Source organism: Rutilus rutilus, assembly GCF_951802725.1.
Source record: "Rutilus rutilus genome assembly, chromosome: 5".
Classification (NCBI taxonomy): Eukaryota; Metazoa; Chordata; class Actinopteri; order Cypriniformes; family Leuciscidae; genus Rutilus; species Rutilus rutilus.
Window position 1 is genome coordinate 50091382 of NC_140213.1, and position 20000 is coordinate 50111381.

At 41.1% G+C, this 20000-nt stretch overlaps 2 protein-coding genes across 5 annotated transcripts in view; both read left to right on the top strand.

Annotated features, from left to right (window-relative positions):
- sppl2a (signal peptide peptidase like 2A) overlaps positions 1-15767 on the top strand; it is a 24416-nt gene extending 8649 nt beyond the window's left edge. Inside the window, exons 8-17 of one of the 4 annotated variants that reach the window (XM_084409261.1) lie at positions 5180-5281; positions 8120-8201; positions 8305-8379; positions 8728-8784; positions 8891-8938; positions 9073-9172; positions 10545-10625; positions 10817-10977; positions 13747-13780; positions 15424-15767. In XM_084409261.1, the coding sequence (XP_084265387.1) occupies positions 5180-5281; positions 8120-8201; positions 8305-8379; positions 8728-8784; positions 8891-8938; positions 9073-9172; positions 10545-10625; positions 10817-10977; positions 13747-13780; positions 15424-15464 (781 nt within the window). In that variant the 3' untranslated portion in view covers positions 15465-15767. The remainder of the gene's footprint in view (positions 1-5179; positions 5282-8119; positions 8202-8304; positions 8380-8727; positions 8785-8890; positions 8939-9072; positions 9173-10544; positions 10626-10816; positions 10978-13746; positions 13781-15423) is intronic. The other 3 variants (XM_084409263.1, XM_084409262.1, XM_084409264.1) reach the window with 3 other exon arrangements.
- Positions 15768-17465: 1698 nt separating this feature from the next.
- trpm7 (transient receptor potential cation channel, subfamily M, member 7) overlaps positions 17466-20000 on the top strand; it is a 59147-nt gene continuing 56612 nt past the window's right edge. Inside the window, exon 1 of the mRNA XM_084408763.1 lies at positions 17466-17673. Coding sequence (XP_084264889.1) covers positions 17671-17673 — 3 coding nt within the window. The 5' untranslated portion in view covers positions 17466-17670. The remainder of the gene's footprint in view (positions 17674-20000) is intronic.

Consider the following 20000-nt stretch of genomic DNA (forward strand, 5'->3'; position numbering starts at 1 on the left):
TGCTAGCATGGTTTACCATGATTTACCATAGTTTACCATGATTTACCACGATTTACCATAGTTTACCATGATTTACTATAGTATACCATGATTTACCACGATTTTCCATAGTTTACCATGATTTACTATAGTATACCATGATTTACCATGTTCAAGTATGATTTACTGATTCTAGCATGATTTAGCATAGTTTACCATGATTTACCACGATTTACCATAGTTTACCATGATTTACTATAGTATACCATGATTTACCATGTTCAAGTATGATTTATTGATTCTAGCATGATTTACCATAGTTTACCATGATTTACCACGATTTACTATAGTATACCATGATTTACTATAGTATACCACGATTTGCCATGTTCAAGTATAATTTACTGATTCTAGCATGATTTACCACAGTTTAGCATGATTTACCATAGTTTACCATGATTTACCATGATTTACCATAGTTTACCATTATTTACTATAGTATACCATGATTTACCATGTTCAAGTATGATTAACTATGATTCTAGCATGATTTACCATAGTTTACCACGATTTACCATAGTTTACCATGATTTACCATAGTTTACCATGCTAGCATGATTATCATGTTGCTAGCATGATGCTAGAATTTTTTTACCATGTTGCTAGCATGGTTTACCATGATTTACCATAGTTTACCATGATTTACTATAGTATACCATGATTTACCACAATTTACCATAGTTTACCATGATTTACTATAGTATACCATGATTTACCATGTTCAAGTATGATTTACTGATTCTAGCATGATTTAGCATAGTTTACCATGATTTACCATAGTTTACCATGATTTACCATGATTTACTATAGTATACCATGATTTACCATGTTCAAGTATGATTTACTGATTCTAGCATGATTTATCATAGATTACCATGATTTACCATAGTTTACCATCATTTACCACGATTTACCATAGTTTACCATGATTTACTATAGTATACCATGATTTACCATGTTCAAGTATGATTTACTGATTCTAGCATGATTTATCATAGTTTACCATGATTTACCATAGTTTACCATGATTTACCACGATTTACCATAGTTTACCATGATTTACTATAGTATACCATGATTTACCATGTTCAAGTATGATTTACTGATTCTAGCATGATTTATCATAGATTACCATGATTTACCATAGTTTACCATGATTTACCACGATTTACCATAGTTTACCATGATTTACTATAGTATACCACGATTTACCATGTTCAAGTATGATTTACTGATTCTAGCATGATTTACAATAGTTTAGCATGATTTAGCATAGTTTACCATGATTTACCACGATTTACCATAGTTTACCATGATTTACTATAGTATACCATGATTTACCATGTTCAAGTATGATTTACTGATTCTAACATGATTTATCATAGTTTACCATGATTTACCATAGTTTACCATGATTTACCACGATTTACTATAGTATACCATGATTTACCATGTTCAAGTATGATTTACTGATTGTAGCATAGATAGATAGATAAGGTTTGTAGATAGATAGATAGATAGATAGATAGATAGATAGATAGATAGATAGATAAGGTTTGAAGATAGATAGATAGATAATGTTTGAAGATAGATAGATAGATAGATAGATAGATAGATAGATAGATAGATAGATAGATAGATAGATAAGTTAGTTAGAAAGATAGATAGATTAGTAAGGAAGATAGATAAGTTAGTTAGAAAGATAGATAGATTAGAAAGAAAGATAGATAAGTTAGTTAAAAAGGTTTGAAGATAGATAGATAGATAGATCATGTTTGAAGATAGATAGATAGATAGATAGATAGATAGATAGATAGATAGATAGATAGATAGATAGATAGATTGGTTAAAAATATAGATAGATAGATAGATAGATAGATAGATAGATAGATAGATAGATAGATAGATAGATAAGTTAAAAAGATAGATAGATAGATAGATAGATAGATAAGTTAAAAAGATAGATAGATAGATAGATAGATAGATAGATAGATAGATTAGTTAAATAGATAGATAGATAGATAGATAGATAGATAGATAGATAGATAAGTTAAAAAGATAGATAGATAGATAGATAGATAGATAGATAGATAGATAGATAGATAGATAGATAGATAGATAGATAGATAAGTTAGTTAGAAAGATAGATTGATTAGTAAGGAAGATAGATAAGTTAGTTAGAAAGATAGATAGATTAGAAAGAAAGATAGATAAGTTAGTTAAAAAGATAGATAGATTAGTAAGAAAGAAAGAAAGATAGATTAGTTAGTTAGAAAGAAAGATAGATTAGTTAGAAAGAAAGATAGAAAGATAAGTTAGTTAGAAAGATAGATAGATTAGTAAGAAAGAAAGCTAGATAAGTTAGTTAGAAAGATAGATAGAAAGATAAGTTAGATAGATAGATAGATAGATAGATAGATAGATAGATAGATAGATAGATAGATAGATAGAAGTTTATTAGGTCATTGAATGGTAGTTTAATTGAGTCTAGGGCTTCAGGGAGTTTAGATTTGAGTTTTTGGCTTGTACACTAATGGGCCACCGTAGTCTTGGCTCAATTTGAGCAGTCTGCCATGTAAGTCTATGGGATTTTTATGGTTTTTAATATTAATTTTTAAGAAAACTGAAAGTCAAATCAGTCTGAAAAGATATAGCACACCAAGTCAGAACAGTCTGAAAGTCTGACCCGAGTTTGGAGTTTGTAGAGTTAAAGCTCTAGGAGGAGTTAGAGTTGATAAATTTTGGGTCAGAAGAATAAGAAGAAGAAGAATAACTAGATGCGAAAGTTCGTCGAGACAAACTTTAAGTTGGCTTGAGAAAGTTTGGACCGGAAAGTTTTTTGCTAGGCGGTTGTTAGGATGTTATGGGTGGTCACTATGGTGTTGCTAGGCGGTTGCTAAGGTATTCTGGGTGGTTGCTAGGCGGTTGCTAGGGTATTTTGGGTGGTTGCTAGGGTGTTTTGGGTGGTTGCTAGGGTGTTTTGGGTGGTTGCTAGGCGGTTGCTAGGGTCTTTTGTGTGGTTGCTAGGTGGTTGCTAGGGTGTTCTGGGTGGTTGCTAGGATATTTTTGGTGGTTGCTAGGGTCTTTTGGGTGGTTGCTAGGCGGTTGCTAGGGTCTTTTGGGTGGTTGCTAGGCGGTTGCTAGGGTCTTTTGGGTGGTTGCTAGGGTCTTTTGGGTGGTTGCTAGGCGGTTGCTAGGGTGTTTTGGGTGGTTGCTAGGCGGTTGCTAGGGTCTTTTGGGCGGTTGCTAGGGTCTTTTGGGTGGTTGCTAGGGTGTTCTGGGTGGTTGCTAGGCGTTGCTAGGGTCTTTTGGGTGGTTGCTAGGATATTCTGGGTAGTTGCTAGGCGGTTGCTAGGATATTTCTGATGGTTGCTAGGGTCTTTTGGGTGGTTGCTAGGCGGTTGCTAGGGTATTTTCGGTGGTTGCTAGGGGCTTTTGGGTGGTTGCTAGGGTGTTCTGGGTGGTTTCTAGGCAGTTGCTAGGGTGTTCTGGGTGGTTGCTATGGTGTTGCTAGGCGGTTGCTAAGGTATTCTGGGTGGTTGCTAGGGTGTTCTGGGTGGTTGCTAGGATGGTCTGGGTGGTTGCTAGGCGGTTGCTAGGATATTTTGGGTGGTTGCTAGGGTCTTTTTGGGTGGTTGCTAGGCGGTTGCTAGGGTATTTTAGGTGGTTGCTAGGGTGTTCTGGGTGGTTGCTAGGTGGTTGCTAGGGTGTCCTGGGTGGTTGCTATGGAGATTTTAGGCCATTACTTATTGGCTGCTCGATAATATAAATCCTCTGAGGGAGAGAGAGAGGGAGAGAAACGCAGGGGTGTCAGGCCCTTTGTGTCTGTGTGTGTGAAAACGTCGGTTTGGATTTGAATTTTTTTAGAATGCCCAATGTTAAGTCAATGGGAGTTTTTCCGAGTTTTGATCGTCATTTTTAGGAAAACCGTAAGTCCGATCAGTCTGAAAAGATAGAGCACACCGAGTCAGATCTGTTTGAGTGTCTGAGCCGATTTTGGAGTATGTAGAGTTAAAGCTCTAGGAGGAGTTTGAGTCAGATTTTTTAGTAAGAAGAATAATAATAATAATAATAAGTTTAAATAGGATTTCAATATGTTGGCTCTCTCAAGCCAACTTAATAATAAGTTTAAATAGGATTTCAGTAAGTTGGCTTTCTCAAGCCAACTTAATGATAACGATAACTGTAGTGATAACTTTAATAATAACTAGCTATAATGGTTACTATAACATTAACTGCCATGATAATTGTAACTGTTACTATAATGACAACTGTTACTGTAACATTACTATGATAACTGTAACATTACTATAACAGTAACTAATAATAACTATGATAGCTGCAAGTGTAACGGTTACTGTAACCGTAACTATAGCAATAACTGTAACTATAACGGTTACTGATGCGGGCGGGACAGAATCTCGAGTTCTACTCGAAGCCTAAACTCATTTCTGTCAGGACCACTACCGTCAAATATGATTGACAATTAGCATACAGTTTGGATTGGCGGAATGGTTCCGTTCTGGGCGAGAACTCCCTGCGCATTCATGCAGCCTAGCATGGATAAGAGCAGGAGAGCAGCAATAATCCCCCTAGGGGGAAACAGAACAGAACCAACATGAACATTTGCAAATATATTTAATTCAAGATTTTAAAAGTACAACATATTCGATAATTATTCTGATTCAAGGGGAATCAGAATGTTAAATCCTGACTGGGCGAGAGGAGGAGCTGGGGATGGAGGAGGGTAATCAGCTCCTGAGAAACGCGATAGCTGCTGATAACACTGAAGGAGCTTATATATGTATACGGTGATAGGCGTCGTATTCCTATAGGTAGATGTGGATCAGCTGATGCGAGCTGGACTAATGTGACCTGCCAGAACTAACGCTACGCTTGATTTCTTCGAAGTGAAACTGAAACTGGTTGCGTGTGTAAAATGAGCTGTACAAATAAACTTGAGCTCACATTCCTCTCTCGTTCAACACGTTTCACTTGCTTGACATTAATTGCATTATATAAGTCGCAGCATGTTTCAGATGAACTAGTATGAACACAGCTGTAACTCTACACCGTCCAGCTGTTGTCATGGTTACCACTCTGTTATTGGAGGTTTATGATCTCTCTGTGTGTTTTCCAGCGTGTCCTGCCGTGAGAGAAGTGTGTCTGTGCGGTCTCTGCTGCTCGCCGCTGTCTGCATTACACTGGCTGTGATCTGGGGCGTGTACAGGAACGAGGACAGGTGATACACACACTCACTCACTCTCTCTCACACACACACACACTCAGCATCAGATCGTCCAACTACACTCAGCAGTTTTTAATCAAGAGATTTTTTTTCTTCCGCTTCATGGTTTTGATTGCTGTGCATTGTGGGCATTCTGAGTTTTCTCAGTTCTGCATTGAGTGTGTGTGAGAGTGTGTGTGTGTGAGAGTGTGTGTGTGAGAGTGTGTGTGTGAGAGTGTGTGTGTGAGAGTGTGTGTGTGAGAGTGTGTGTGTGAGAGTGTGTGTGAGAGTGTGTGTGTGTGAGAGTGTGTGTGTGTGAGAGTGTGTGTGTGTGAGAGTGTGTGTGTGTGAGAGTGTGTGTGTGTGTGAGAGTGTGTGTGTGTGAGAGTGTGTGTGTGAGAGTGTGTGTGTGAGAGTGTGTGGGTGAGAGTGTGTGGGTCAGAGGGTTAGACCTCTGAATCTTTGGAAAATTACAGAATCAATGCTGCAAACTTCATCAAATATGAGGCACGTTTACCTGTGTTTCCTGTTTCCTGTGTTTCCTGTTACCTGTGTTTCCTGTGTTTCCTGTTACCTGTGTTTCCTGTTACCTGTGTTACCTGTTTCCTGTGTTACCTGTTTCCTGTTACCTGTGTTTCCTGTTACCTGTGTTTCCTGTGTTTCCTGTTTCCTGTGTTTCCTGTGTTTCCTGTTACCTGTGTTTCCTGTTTCCTGTGTTACCTGTTTCCTGTTACCTGTTACCTGTGTTTCCTGTTTCCTGTGTTTCCTGTGTTTCCTGTGTTTCCTGTGTTTCCTGTGTTTCCTGTTACCTGTGTTTCCTGTTACCTGTGTTACCTGTTTCCTGTGTTACCTGTTTCCTGTTACCTGTGTTTCCTGTTACCTGTGTTTCCTGTTCCGTTTCACCTGTGTTTCCTGTTTCCTGTGTTTCCTGTGTTTCCTGTTTCCTGTGTTACCTGTTTCCTGTGTTTCCTGTTTCCTGTGTTTCCTGTTACCTGTTTCCTGTTACCTGTTTCCTGTTACCTGTGTTTCCTGTTACCTGTGTTTCCTGTTACCTGTGTTTCCTGTTACCTGTGTTTCCTGTTACCTGTGTTTCCTGTTACCTGTGTTACCTGTGTTTCCTGTTCCGTTTCACCTGTGTTTCCTGTTTCCTGTGTTACCTGTTTCCTGTTACCTGTTTCCTGTGTTACCTGTTTCCTGTTACCTGTGTTTCCTGTTTCCTGTGTTTCCTGTTTCCTGTTACCTGTGTTTCCTGTGTTTCCTGTTACCTGTGTTTCCTGTTACCTGTGTTACCTGTTTCCTGTGTTACCTGTTTCCTGTTACCTGTGTTTCCTGTTACCTGTGTTTCCTGTTCCGTTTCACCTGTGTTTCCTGTTTCCTGTGTTTCCTGTGTTTCCTGTTTCCTGTGTTACCTGTTTCCTGTGTTTCCTGTTACCTGTGTTTCCTGTTACCTGTGTTTCCTGTTACCTGTGTTTCCTGTTACCTGTGTTTCCTGTTACCTGTGTTTCCTGTTACCTGTGTTACCTGTGTTTCCTGTTACCTGTGTTACCTGTGTTTCCTGTTACCTGTGTTACCTGTGTTTCCTGTTCCGTTTCACCTGTGTTTCCTGTTTCCTGTGTTACCTGTTTCCTGTGTTACCTGTGTTTCCTGTTTCACCTGTTTCCTGTGTTTCCTGTTACCTGTGTTTCCTGTTTCACCTGTTTCCTGTTACCTGTGTTTCCTGTTACCTGTGTTTCCTGTTACCTGTGTTTCCTGTTTCCTGTGTTACCTGTGTTTCCTGTTTCACCTGTTTCCTGTGTTCCCTGTGTTTCCTGTTTCCTGTGTTACCTGTGTTTCCTGTTACCTGTGTTTCCTGTTACCTGTTACCTGTGTTTCCTGTTTCACCTGTTTCCTGTGTTTCCTGTTTCACCTGTTTCCTGTGTTCCCTGTGTTTCCTGTGTTCCCTGTGTTTCCTGTTTCACCTGTTTCCTGTGTTTCCTGTTACCTGTGTTACCTGTGTTTCCTGTTTCCTGTGTTACCTGTTTCCTGTGTTACCTGTGTTTCCTGTTTCACCTGTTTCCTGTGTTCCCTGTGTTTCCTGTTACCTGTGTTTCCTGTTTCACCTGTTTCCTGTTACCTGTGTTTCCTGTTACCTGTGTTTCCTGTTACCTGTGTTTCCTGTTTCACCTGTGTTACCTGTTTCACCTGTTTCCTGTGTTCCCTGTGTTTCCTGTTTCCTGTGTTACCTGTGTTTCCTGTTTCACCTGTTTCCTGTGTTTCCTGTTTCACCTGTTTCCTGTGTTTCCTGTGTTTCCTGTTTCACCTGTTTCCTGTGTTCCCTGTGTTCCCTGTGTTTCCTGTGTTCCCTGTGTTTCCTGTTTCACCTGTTTCCTGTGTTTCCTGTTACCTGTGTTTCCTGTTACCTGTGTTTCCTGTTACCTGTGTTTCCTGTTACCTGTGTTTCCTGTTACCTGTGTTTCCTGTTACCTGTTTCACTTGTGTTTCCTGTGTTACCTGTTTCCTGTGTTTCCTGGGTTTCCTGTTACCTGTGTTTCCTGTTACCTGTTTCACTTGTGTTTCCTGTGTTACCTGTTTCCTGTTACCTGTGTTTTCTGTGTTTCCTGTTACCTGTTTCACTTGTGTTTCCTGTTTCCTGTGTTACCTGTGTTTCCTGTTTCCTGTGTTACCTGTGTTTCCTGTTACCTGTGTTTCCTGTTACCTGTTTCACTTGTGTTTCCTGTGTTACCTGTGTTTCCTGTTACCTGTGTTTCCTGTTTCCTGTGTTACCTGTGTTTCCTGTTTCCTGTGTTACCTGTGTTTCCTGTTTCCTGTGTTACCTGTTGCACCTGTTGTACCTGTTGTAACTCTGATGTTCAGGTGGATCTGGATCCTTCAGGATCTGCTGGGAATCGCCTTCTGCCTGAACTTCCTGAAAACCATCAGCCTGTCAAACTTTAAGGTGAGGCGTGTTTCAGTGTATCGGCGCTGCTCTTCTGCGGGTCCGACGCGTGTGTGTGTTTGTGTTGTATCCTGCGGGTCTGACGTGTGTGTGTTTCCTGCAGATCTGTGTGATTCTGCTGAGTCTGCTGCTCGTCTACGACGTCTTCTTCGTCTTCATCACACCGTTCCTGACAGCTGTGAGTATCAGATGAAGTTGCGCTGGTCTTTTCTCCTCTATTGTGTCGTATATCGAGTGAACACTTCTGGAACAAGAACAGATGTGGGCGGGGCTTGATTGTGTCTGGAATTGATTGGATGGTTGTGGTTTGCTATTGGCTGATCTCATGTGAGTGACAGGTTGCCCCGCCCTCGTCATCAGAGAAGAGAAGAGATGCTGCAAGAGGAACTGATTCTGATTCAATATTATTAACACAATAATGATGTGCACCCATAAATTATTTAGAATAAACACTGCAATATTTCATTAAAAATAAGAAATGGTCCATTTTGATTTCATGGTGACTTTAATGCGTGTGTGTTTTCAGAATGGAGAAAGCATCATGGTGCAAGTCGCTCTCGGTCCGGGTGGAGGTGGAGAAAAGGTGAGTGTGACCCTGTCATGTGATCAGTGTGAGTGTGTGAGTGTGTGAGTGAGTGAGTGAGTGTGTGTGTGTGAGCAGTGACTGCAGTGACTGCTTCTGGTTCTAGACTGATGGAGTGTCTGTTCCCGCCGATCCCTCGTCTTCCTATGAGAAGGTGAGACGCTTTTCATTTTTACAAATGTTTCTGCCTAAGTGCAAATAAAGTTCTTCAAATATATCACTGAGTGTCTCATGTTCTACTGATTGCCGTCACGAGCACTGTGTGTGTGTGTGTGTGTGTGTTTCCAGCTGCCTGTAGTGATGCGTATCCCACAGTTCTCTGCGGTGGCTCAGAACCTGTGTATGATGCAGTTCTCCATTCTGGGCTACGGTGACATCATCATACCAGGTCAGAGTTTACATATATGTACACACACACACACACACACACACACAACAACTAGTGCTGTCAATCAAAACCAACTCTCATCCAGTGATCCAGTGACTCGATGAATGAGTAACATTAAAATCCCCTATTCTGCTATTTTAAAGGTTTCTAATGTTGTTTTGGCGTCTCCTACAACAGGTTCACATTCATCCAAGGTCAAAAACACTGTAATGTCCTCATAATCTCCACTGCAGCTTCAGCTCTTTTCTCTGAAACGCTTCCATCAAGGATTCAGTCTCTCTAAGCTCCGCCTCTCTGAGAGCTGCTCTGCTGTGATTGGTCAGAAAGCAAACGCTCATTATCATATCTGAATCTCAGCTCTTGATCTCAGTGATACGAACAGTAACGATGGCGTGGGGTTTTACCGTATCAATCTCAGAAAACAGCGTCTTCTCGACACGAACAACACGAACCAAACTCTCCCAGTCTCAGATACACTACAGTGTTTGAGGGCGGAGCTAAGCGACGCTGCTCAGCCAATCAAGACCACAGGCTGGCATTATGCTAATTAGTTAAAGGAAAGTCTGTGTTGAGCACACGAGCTGTTGGTCATCAAGTGTAACTGGGGCAGTGCACACTGTAGTTTATGTAGATGTAGTGGACAGTGCTGAGATATGGAGACAGCAGCTGGGTGACGATCTTAGACAAAACATGCAAATGAGGAATCCAGGTGTAGGAACCCGCCCTAGACTGTAGTGTTACCAATCCTAATCCAATCAGCATAACCATTCATGGACTGGGACAGGGTCTCCAAGAGCCATTAAAGACCGAGTGAGAGTCCCAGTAATCCCAGTAATCCCACTCATTAACTCACGATAGAGAGAACAGGACTGGCAGGAATCTCTCGCTGCTCATCATCATCACCTTAAATGCTAAATTCAGTGAACTCTACCTTTAGTTGTTCATGTCATGTTATGCAAGATCAGCAGATCTTAAACAGATTCTTACATCTGTAATCCCACAAACCTACGCAGGTTCAGCAGGAAGTGAGATTTACTGGCGACTCGTTTCAGTTCAGAATCACTTCTTTCTTTTAGGAGACAGTAACTCAGTTTATCTGAACTCTGATCTTTTACAGCTTTATTACTGCATGACAGGCACTATCTGAAGGAGCACAGACGCTTTATAGTTATAGTAAACTAATCCATTTCTGTTTTGATTATTTCTAATGTTTGATAAGTTCTGAGATTAGATGTTTCATTTAAAAAGAAAAAAAAATTACAATGAATATTATAATCAAAATGATCTGAACTTTGATCGTTGAAGCTTTGCAGACTTTATTACACACTGCATGACGGATACCCTGATCGGTCGCTCCTGTGTGTGTGTGCAGGACTGCTGGTGTCGTACTGCCATAGGTTTGACGTGTGGACGGGAAACTCCAGAAGAACATACTTCATCTCCAGCGCTGTCGGTACGAGAACAACACACACACACACACACACACACACACACACACACACTCACGTCAAGTCAGCAGAGTTTTTCAAAGCAGTTTTACAGAGATCAAGGAAAATAATGCAAAGTTTGTTTCTAGAAGAATGTTTGTAATATGCCGCCTCTCCTGAGATCAGACTAGCAGTGTGTGTGTCTGTGTTTCTGCAGCGTACGCCGTGGGGCTCGTGCTGACGTTCGCAGTCATGCTGTTGTCTAAGATGGGCCAGCCGGCGCTGCTGTACCTGGTTCCCTGTACGCTCCTCACCGCATCCGTCCTCGCCGCGGTCCGCAAGGAGTTCCGGAGCTTCTGGAGCGGTCCCAGCATCCCGGTGAGGCCCAGAGAGAGGATGGGGAGATCATCGCTCCGTTCTCATGAGTGCAGACAGTCTGCATGTGCTTGTCGAGTGTTGTCACTTTTAGGTCAACTACTGTAATCTAGTTAAAGGGATAGTTCACGCAAAAATGAGAATTAGCCCATGATTTACTCTCCCGGAACTCATCCTAGTGTATATGACACTCATCTTTCAGACGAATACAATCAGAGTTATAAAAAAATGTCCTGGCTCTTCCCAGCTTTATAATGGGAGTCAATGGGTATATTTTTTGGAAAGTCCATCAAAGTGCATCTGTCCATCATTAAAGTGTCCCAAACACTTTTGTTGACAGATGCACTTTTATGATGGATAGATGCACTTTATGCACTTTTATGATGGACAGATGCACTTTTATGATGGAAAGGTGCACTTTATGCACTTTTATGATGGACAGATGCACTTTATGCACTTTTATGATGGACAGATGCACTTTATGCACTTTTATGATGGATAGATGCACTTTATGCACTTTTATGATGGACAGATGCACTTTTATGATGGAAAGGTGCACTTTATGCACTTTTATGATGGATAGATGCACTTTATGCACTTTTATGATGGATAGATGCACTTTATGCACTTTTATGATGGATAGATGCACTTTATGCACTTTTATGATGGACAGATGCACTTTATGCACTTTTATGATGGATAGATGCACTTTATGCACTTTTATGATGGATAGATGCACTTTATGCACTTTTATGATGGACAGATGCACTTTTATGATGGAAAGGTGCACTTTATGCACTTTTATGATGGATAGATGCACTTTATGCACTTTTATGATGGATAGATGCACTTTATGCACTTTTATGATGGACAGATGCACTTTTATGATGGAAAGGTGCACTTTATGCACTTTTATGATGGACAGATGCACTTTATGCACTTTTATGATGGACAGATGCACTTTATGCACTTTTATGATGGACAGATGCACTTTATGCACTTTTATGATGGATAGATGCACTTTATGCACTTTTATGATGGACAGATGCACTTTTATGATGGAAAGGTGCACTTTATGCACTTTTATGATGGATAGATGCACTTTATGCACTTTTATGATGGATAGGTGCACTTTATGCACTTTTATGATGGATAGATGCACTTTATGCACTTTTATGATGGATAGATGCACTTTATGCACTTTTATGATGGATAGATGCACTTTATGCACTTTTATGATGGACAGATGCACTTTATGCACTTTTATGATGGATAGATGCACTTTATGCACTTTTATGATGGATAGATGCACTTTATGCACTTTTATGATGGACAGATGCACTTTTATGATGGAAAGGTGCACTTTATGCACTTTTATGATGGATAGATGCACTTTATGCACTTTTATGATGGATAGATGCACTTTATGCACTTTTATGATGGACAGATGCACTTTTATGATGGAAAGGTGCACTTTATGCACTTTTATGATGGACAGATGCACTTTATGCACTTTTATGATGGACAGATGCACTTTTATGATGGATAGGTGCACTTTTATGATGGATAGATGCACTTTATGCACTTTTATGATGGACAGATGCACTTTTATGATGGATAGATGCACTTTTATGATGGATAGGTGCACTTTTATGATGGATAGATGCACTTTTATGATGGACAGATGCACTTTTATGATGGATAGATGCACTTTATGCACTTTTATGATGGACAGATGCACTTTTATGATGGATAGATGCACTTTTATGATGGACAGATGCACTTTATGCACTTTTATGATGGATAGGTGCACTTTTATGATGGATAGGTGCACTTTTATGATGGACAGATGCACTTTATGCACTTTTATGATGGACAGATGCACTTTTATGATGGATAGGTGCACTTTTATGATGGATAGATGCACTTTTATGATGGATAGGTGCACTTTTATGATGGATAGATGCACTTTTATGATGGATAAAATCCTAGTTTTCCCAGGAGTCTCCCATCCAGGTACTAACCAGGCTCAGCCCTGCTTAGCTTCAGTGGGCAACCAGTCTTGGGCTACAGGGTGATATGGCTGCTGGCCATATAATGCCATTATAAAGCTGGGAAGAACCAGGACATTATTTAATCTAACTCTTGATTGTATTCGTCTGAAAGAAGAATGTCATATACACTAGGATGAGTTCAGGGTGAGTAAATCATGGGCTAATTTTCATTTTGGGGTTTTGAGTGAACTATCCCTTAAGTTCTTAAATTGTCAACATATTTGCTTTAACATTAATGCATGTAACATATGAATGCATGAACATGACCCACAAAATCATGTAAGCTGTACTTTGCTTTTGAGATTTAGGGGTGTAACGATTCCCTCATGTCACGATTCGATACAAATCACAATACTGCACTCATGACACGATACTATTGCGATAGACATATGATAAAATACGACATATGATAAAAGGTTAACAACATTTAGGCCTACTGTTGATTAAAATGCTAAATCAGGAGCCACAAATATTCCCCATTGCATTATTATGCATTATATTCAACATTATATATAGTAGTTTAATGTAGTTCAGACACTAGAACTCTGAAAACTATCATTTCTTCTCACACAGTAATACACTACACACAATACATATTGCTGCATTTTTGTATTGCGATGTATATATTGTTACACCCCTACTTTCTGGCTGTGTCTGTGTGAGTGAGACGTGTTGTGATATAAGACTGCTGTGTTACATGTGACTTGGTCTCCATCAGGTCCTGGACGAGTCTAGGAAGCCGTTATTATCAGGTTTGAGCTCTTGTTTTAGTCTGTGTGTTGTGTTTGCTCAGCTTGTCCTGTAATGCCTGTGTTCCTGCACAACACTAGGTGGCGCTAGAGCACTTCCCTCTCCAGCATGTTTATCAGATGCCTGATGTGTTCATCTTCTCTTACTAACACACGCGGGAGGGAAAGCCCTCTGTAGACCTGAAGCTGTGAGGTGTTCTCCTGCGACTCACACTGACAGTGATCTGTCTGTCGCCGCATCACTTCTGCTCATGTTTAATAAAGTCGCTCGTTGGTGCTGGAAACCGCCTGCTTTCACTGAGGTCCTGTCAGTGTGAACATCGCTTTACTTTAAATGAATGTTATACTCCCCAACAGTGGGTCTCGTCACTGACGCTCACAGGGATTACTCAGAAGTGTCTCTCACAGGACAGCTACACAACAGCAGCGGACGCACACCAATCTGCTTTAAACCTCACTGTAATGTTAATACATTTGGAGTATTTATATTATAACAATGATAAATTATATACCTATTTAAATATAAACTATATATAGATAAAACCATGTAAATAGATATTTAATACCAATAAACTAATAATTAACATTTACAGACTATCACTGTGATTTCCACGCTGAGCACGAACCCCAGCTGGTGCCGCACACACACTTTACTGCAGGCAGAATCATCTTAGTATTTCTTTACACTCTAGTTGTATATTTTTCCTTTGCATGGCATCATCATCATCATCATCATCATCATCAGTGTTTCATGTGTCTGACTGTAACACACACCTGTTACACGCAGACATACCTGTTACATACACAAGACTGTAACACACAACACACCCACACAGGACTGACACACACACACACACAGGACTGTAACACACAACACACCCACACAGGACTGTAACGCAGCACAGGACTGTCACACACACACACACACACACACACACACACAACACACCCATACAGGACTGTAACGCAGCACAGGACTGTCACACACACACACACACACACACAACACACCCATACAGGACTGTAACGCAGCACAGGACTGTCACACACACACACACACACACACACACACACACACACACACACGCGCACACACAGGACTGTCACACACGCACACAGGACTGTCACACACACACAGGACTGTCACACACACACACACACACACACACACACACACACACACACACACACACACGACTGTCACACACACACACACACACACACACGACTGTCACACACACACACACACACACACACGACTGTAACACACACACACACACACACACACAGGACTGTAACACACGCACACAGGACTGTCACACACGCACACAGGACTGTCACACACACACACACACACGCACACAGGACTGTCACGCACACACACACACACACACACACACACACACACACACACACACACACACACAGGACTGTAACACACGCACACAGGACTGTCACACACGCACACAGGACTGTCACGCACACACACACACACACAGGACTGTCACACACACACACACACACACACACACACACACGACTGTAACACACGCACACAGGACTGTCACACACACACACACACACACACACACACACACAGGACATGCTCCACTGTTACAGTAACGTGTGTAACTCTGTCTCCTCAGATGGAGGCTCTGGACACACTGAAGGAGTGAGGAACTGCTGAGGGATCCGGGACTGATCCACGTTCCCTCTGACAACTATAACCTTCATGATGATGTGATGGGAATGTGGAGTGTGTTTCTGAATGATGAAGCAGCAGCAGCATCATCATCATCATCACACTGGGACACTTTACTAAAAAACTGAAATTATTCTTTAAGGGGCCTTAAATTACCAGCACCTGCTGTTTTTTTTTACTTTCACTTTTTTATGTGATAGTTTTATAACAATGTTTGAAATATTCCACAAAACTGTAATGAATAATTTACTTTCCCTTTGACATTGAAATAAACTCCGATATGAAGACCAGGATGACTGATGATTGCGGCTGCAGACACTGCCTGGGCTCTACACACACACACACACACACACACACACACACACACACACACACACACACACACACACACACACACACTCTGTCTGTACAAGTAAATGTGAATAGTTCAGGTTTAATAGGTCAGTCTGCCGTCTGATAAACGTGTGCAGATGCTGGACGGAGACGAGACACGAGCACAACACCTGAGCGCTGGATATCAGTTCAGACTAAAGCGTTTACATGACGACTTATAAAGATGAGGTGAAGTTTTAGTCCTGGCTGAAACTGGACTTTTATAGTGTGTGTGTGTTTGTTGAAGCTGTCAGGTGCTGCTGGAGCTGTGTGTGTGTGTGTGTGTGTGTCATTAACACTGGAGTTCTTGTGCATCATAATAATACAGCGAAGGACCCACTGATGCATGTGTGCTCCCCTCGCCACTCGGATGATTGTGCCGTGATATTGACACATATATAGTGGTACGGAAACAGTTGCACACTTTCAGCGCTGTGCCTCTATAATTAGTTTGGTCACACTTTATATTAGGTGTCAATTATGCACTTGCGTCATCAAAATAATAATGGTTAGGTCCAGTGCTCTTATTGTACCTTCCCAGGGAAAGCAAGAACTGATAAGAATGTAAATGTGTATCTTGAAATGCAATGTTAGTTGCTTTGGATAAAAGTGTCTGCCAAATGCATAAATGTAAATGTAAAACATTGTGTTGAATGGTGAGGCGGTTAGGGTTAGGGTTAGGGTTAGCCTACCTGAGGTGCAGGTTAGGGTTAGGGTTAGGGTTAGCCTACCTGAGGTGCAGGTTAGGGTTAGGGTTAGGGTTAGCCTACCTGAGGTGCAGGTTAGGGTTAGGGTTGGACCCCATTGACTTCCATAGTATTTTCGTTACGGTGTCATTGTTACAGTGCAATTATATATTTAAGTACTGAGTAATATTAATTAAGTGCATATACTTACTATAGGGTTAGGGTAAGATTAGGGTTTGGTTGAGGGTTAGTTGCATGTAATTAATACTATTGTAAGTACATGTAACGTATGTAACAAGGACACTGTAAAATAAAGTGTTACCGTATTTTCTCTTAAATATAAGTACAATGTAAAAACATGTATGTACACAATAAGTGCATTGCATCAAATGACTCATTTAAATGTTAATACAGAATAGTTAAAAAAGTAAACTTGTTTCCGGGATAAATAATAATAACAATGGTAATTGTGACTTTTAATCTCACGAAATTGTGAGTTTATATCTCGCAATTATGATTTTTCTTTTTATTATTTACAGAAAAAATCTGAATTGTCAGATATAAATTAGAATTGAGAGAAAAATAATGAGATTTAAAAATCGCAATTACCTTAAGCTTCCATGGTTAATAAAGACACTTAATATAAAGTGGTCCATTATTTATACATTCTGGGTAACACTTTACAATAAGGTTTTAATTAGTTAACATTAGTGAACTATCATAGTTAACGAACTAAGAATGAGCAATACTTCTACAGCATTTATTAATCTTAGTTAATGTGTTTCCACATTCTTTAAATGTTCATGAGGTTTGTGATGACAATAAACGTAGCCTGTAGGTGTCAGTGATCCCGACGCGCCGCGCGCTCCGCCCCGGTCATGTGACGCGCCGCGGGCGTTGACTTCACTCTGACTCAGCGGGAGGGACGGGCTCGAGCGACGCGTCACGCCGCGTCAGTCTGGACTCGGAGTCGCACAATTATGAAAAATCCACCTTCCGCTGGAGCTTCAGCGGACGCACACGAATCCCTCCGCCGCCACCGGGCTCTCCTCCCGCGGCTTCCCGAGACGCGACGCGCCGATAGATGGCTAGACGCCCTGGGTCGCGACGCGTGAGTCTGAACGCTGAAGAGAATGGTACGGATCTTTTCTAGTGTTTATGCGTGGCACACTGATGCTGACTCTTGCTGCATGAGAGGAACGGGCTTGACAGGCGCTGACGCTAGGCGTCGCGTCGCGGCGCTCCGGCTCGTGGTTCACCGCAAGAACCCTGTCCGGTACTGGGAACGTCTGGAAACACCTGGCGTTGCGTTCACATAGTACAACGCACCGATCGTGTGCGTTCACATGTTTAAATCCTCCGGTCATGATGGAACGGTTAGCTTAGCAGCTCGCGCCGTTTCTCGAATAACTATGAATAACCACGTGAACTGTAATATTATTAGCAATCTTCATAACGGAGTTTCTGGTGATTTGAGGAAATACCTGCGGTTGGAACTGCAGCACGGTGGATTATAGATGTTACACTGTTTATGTGTTCATTGATAATCGTGTTTATGTTCATAATGCGTTTTAAAGGTTTACCTCACGCTCATCTGCCGTTGGTCTGTCAGACTCAGAGCGTCACGGAACGTCACGTGTCGTCACTGACCGCGAACGATTAATAATCGAATAAACGCAGCGCGAGTTTCGCGCTCATATCGAGTATATAGATGTGTTGAGGCCCGTTCACATCACGATCAATAACTATAATGATGACTATATGAAATCCCACACCAGTAGATGATAATCTGTTCTCATGTTTACGTCCGTCGCTTTCAATGCTCTCCATCTCTGCTAAAAACAATCGCTAAAACTAGCATCGGCTGGTCTTAGCTGGTGTTTCAGATGGTCTCCTAGCTAAAAGTGTCTGAAACATCTGTTAAACCAGCACGAGAGACCAGTTTAGGCTGGTTTATTCAGCAGGGTAATGTTTTTATCATTCATCAGATGAAAAGTGATTGAAATTATATCGTTCCTGTGTGTCGTTATTGTTAAAGTTGTGGTGTAAACTCTGCTGGTTTTGTTTTTTACATGAAGCACAATTTGTAGTAAATCTTCATCATAATTGTCACAGTTATGGTCTTTGCTGAGGCCTTGGACTCTTCATGTGAACATAACTGTAAATACATTTGTTTATTGTAAACTAAAATCTTCTGGTTCAGCAATGGTGAGTAATTATGTCATTGAAAATAGTGTTAATATGGTGATTTAGTGCTTTGAAACAGGCCTGATGGGAAGTCTTGATGATTTGCATATGAGTGGCTGTTTAAGAGCTTTACTGTGTGTTAATTTTTTATTAAGCAAGTGTTAACGTTGTCAGATTCAGATGATTGACAGCTTCTGTCGCGATGCATCAGAATCATTCCAGTTGTAAAGGAGACCCAAAGAAAAAAAATGTTTGTGTGAAAATGACAGATCATCCCAGCTTTAGTGTGCTTCTGTGTAAGTGTACTTTAAGTGTACTTGCTGTGTGTTTATGGCGTCTCTTTGAAGCTCCAGCTGAAGTAAAGTGAGATTACTCCAAACCCAAAGCACTGGACCAGAATAACCATATTCATGATTCTGAACCTGAAAACATTATTTTAGATGAATATTCGCGCTCTCTTTCACTGACTAGAGATATGTAAAATCATGTCGGCCAGTGTTGGCTGGTGTCAGCTCACAGGTTTCCAGTGTCCCGTGGCTCTTCTCCAGGCCGGACTGGATTTACCTGCAGTTCAGCGTGTTTTCAGGGCCTAGAGCTGAATTGTTAGTCTAAACGAGTTGCGTTGACCTGAATGACCCCAGTGAGATCCCAGCGCTCTCGTCCTGTAGAGTCTCTAAGCGAGTGTTCAGCTTTACTTCACGTCACTCACTGTCATCAGTGTTCACTGTGAGAGATCATCCGTCAGGAGTTCGTTTGGTGGTTCGGTGCTCGTTCTGTTACTCACGTCATTCCAGACCTGTGCCAAACACAATGGAAGTCAATGGGGTCCAATGTTGTGTTTCCACTGAAGAAACAACGTGAGGGAGAGTACATTTTATAATTATTTATTTTTTGAATATCCTTAAATTACAATAGTTGAACTTCATGATGTTCTAAGAAGGTGTTTGATGTATATTTTAGAGCGTTTATTTAAAGCAGTGGAACCGGTTTGAGGTGAACTATCTCTGTTCATATGTAGATGAGCTGCACTGACACCTTTACTGACACACATTATTATGCAGATGTGTGACTTTACCTCAGCGTCAGCTGTGATTGGATAACTGGAGTAACCAGTGGACTTACATTGCATTTCAAGGCACACATTTACATTCTTATCAGTTCTTGCTTTCCCTGGGAATCGAACCCATGACCTTGGCGTTGCAAGCGCCGGCGCTCCACTGTTTGAGGATCGATCATTAAACCACAGAAGAACGACTGCGTGTTAAACGTGTCTGTC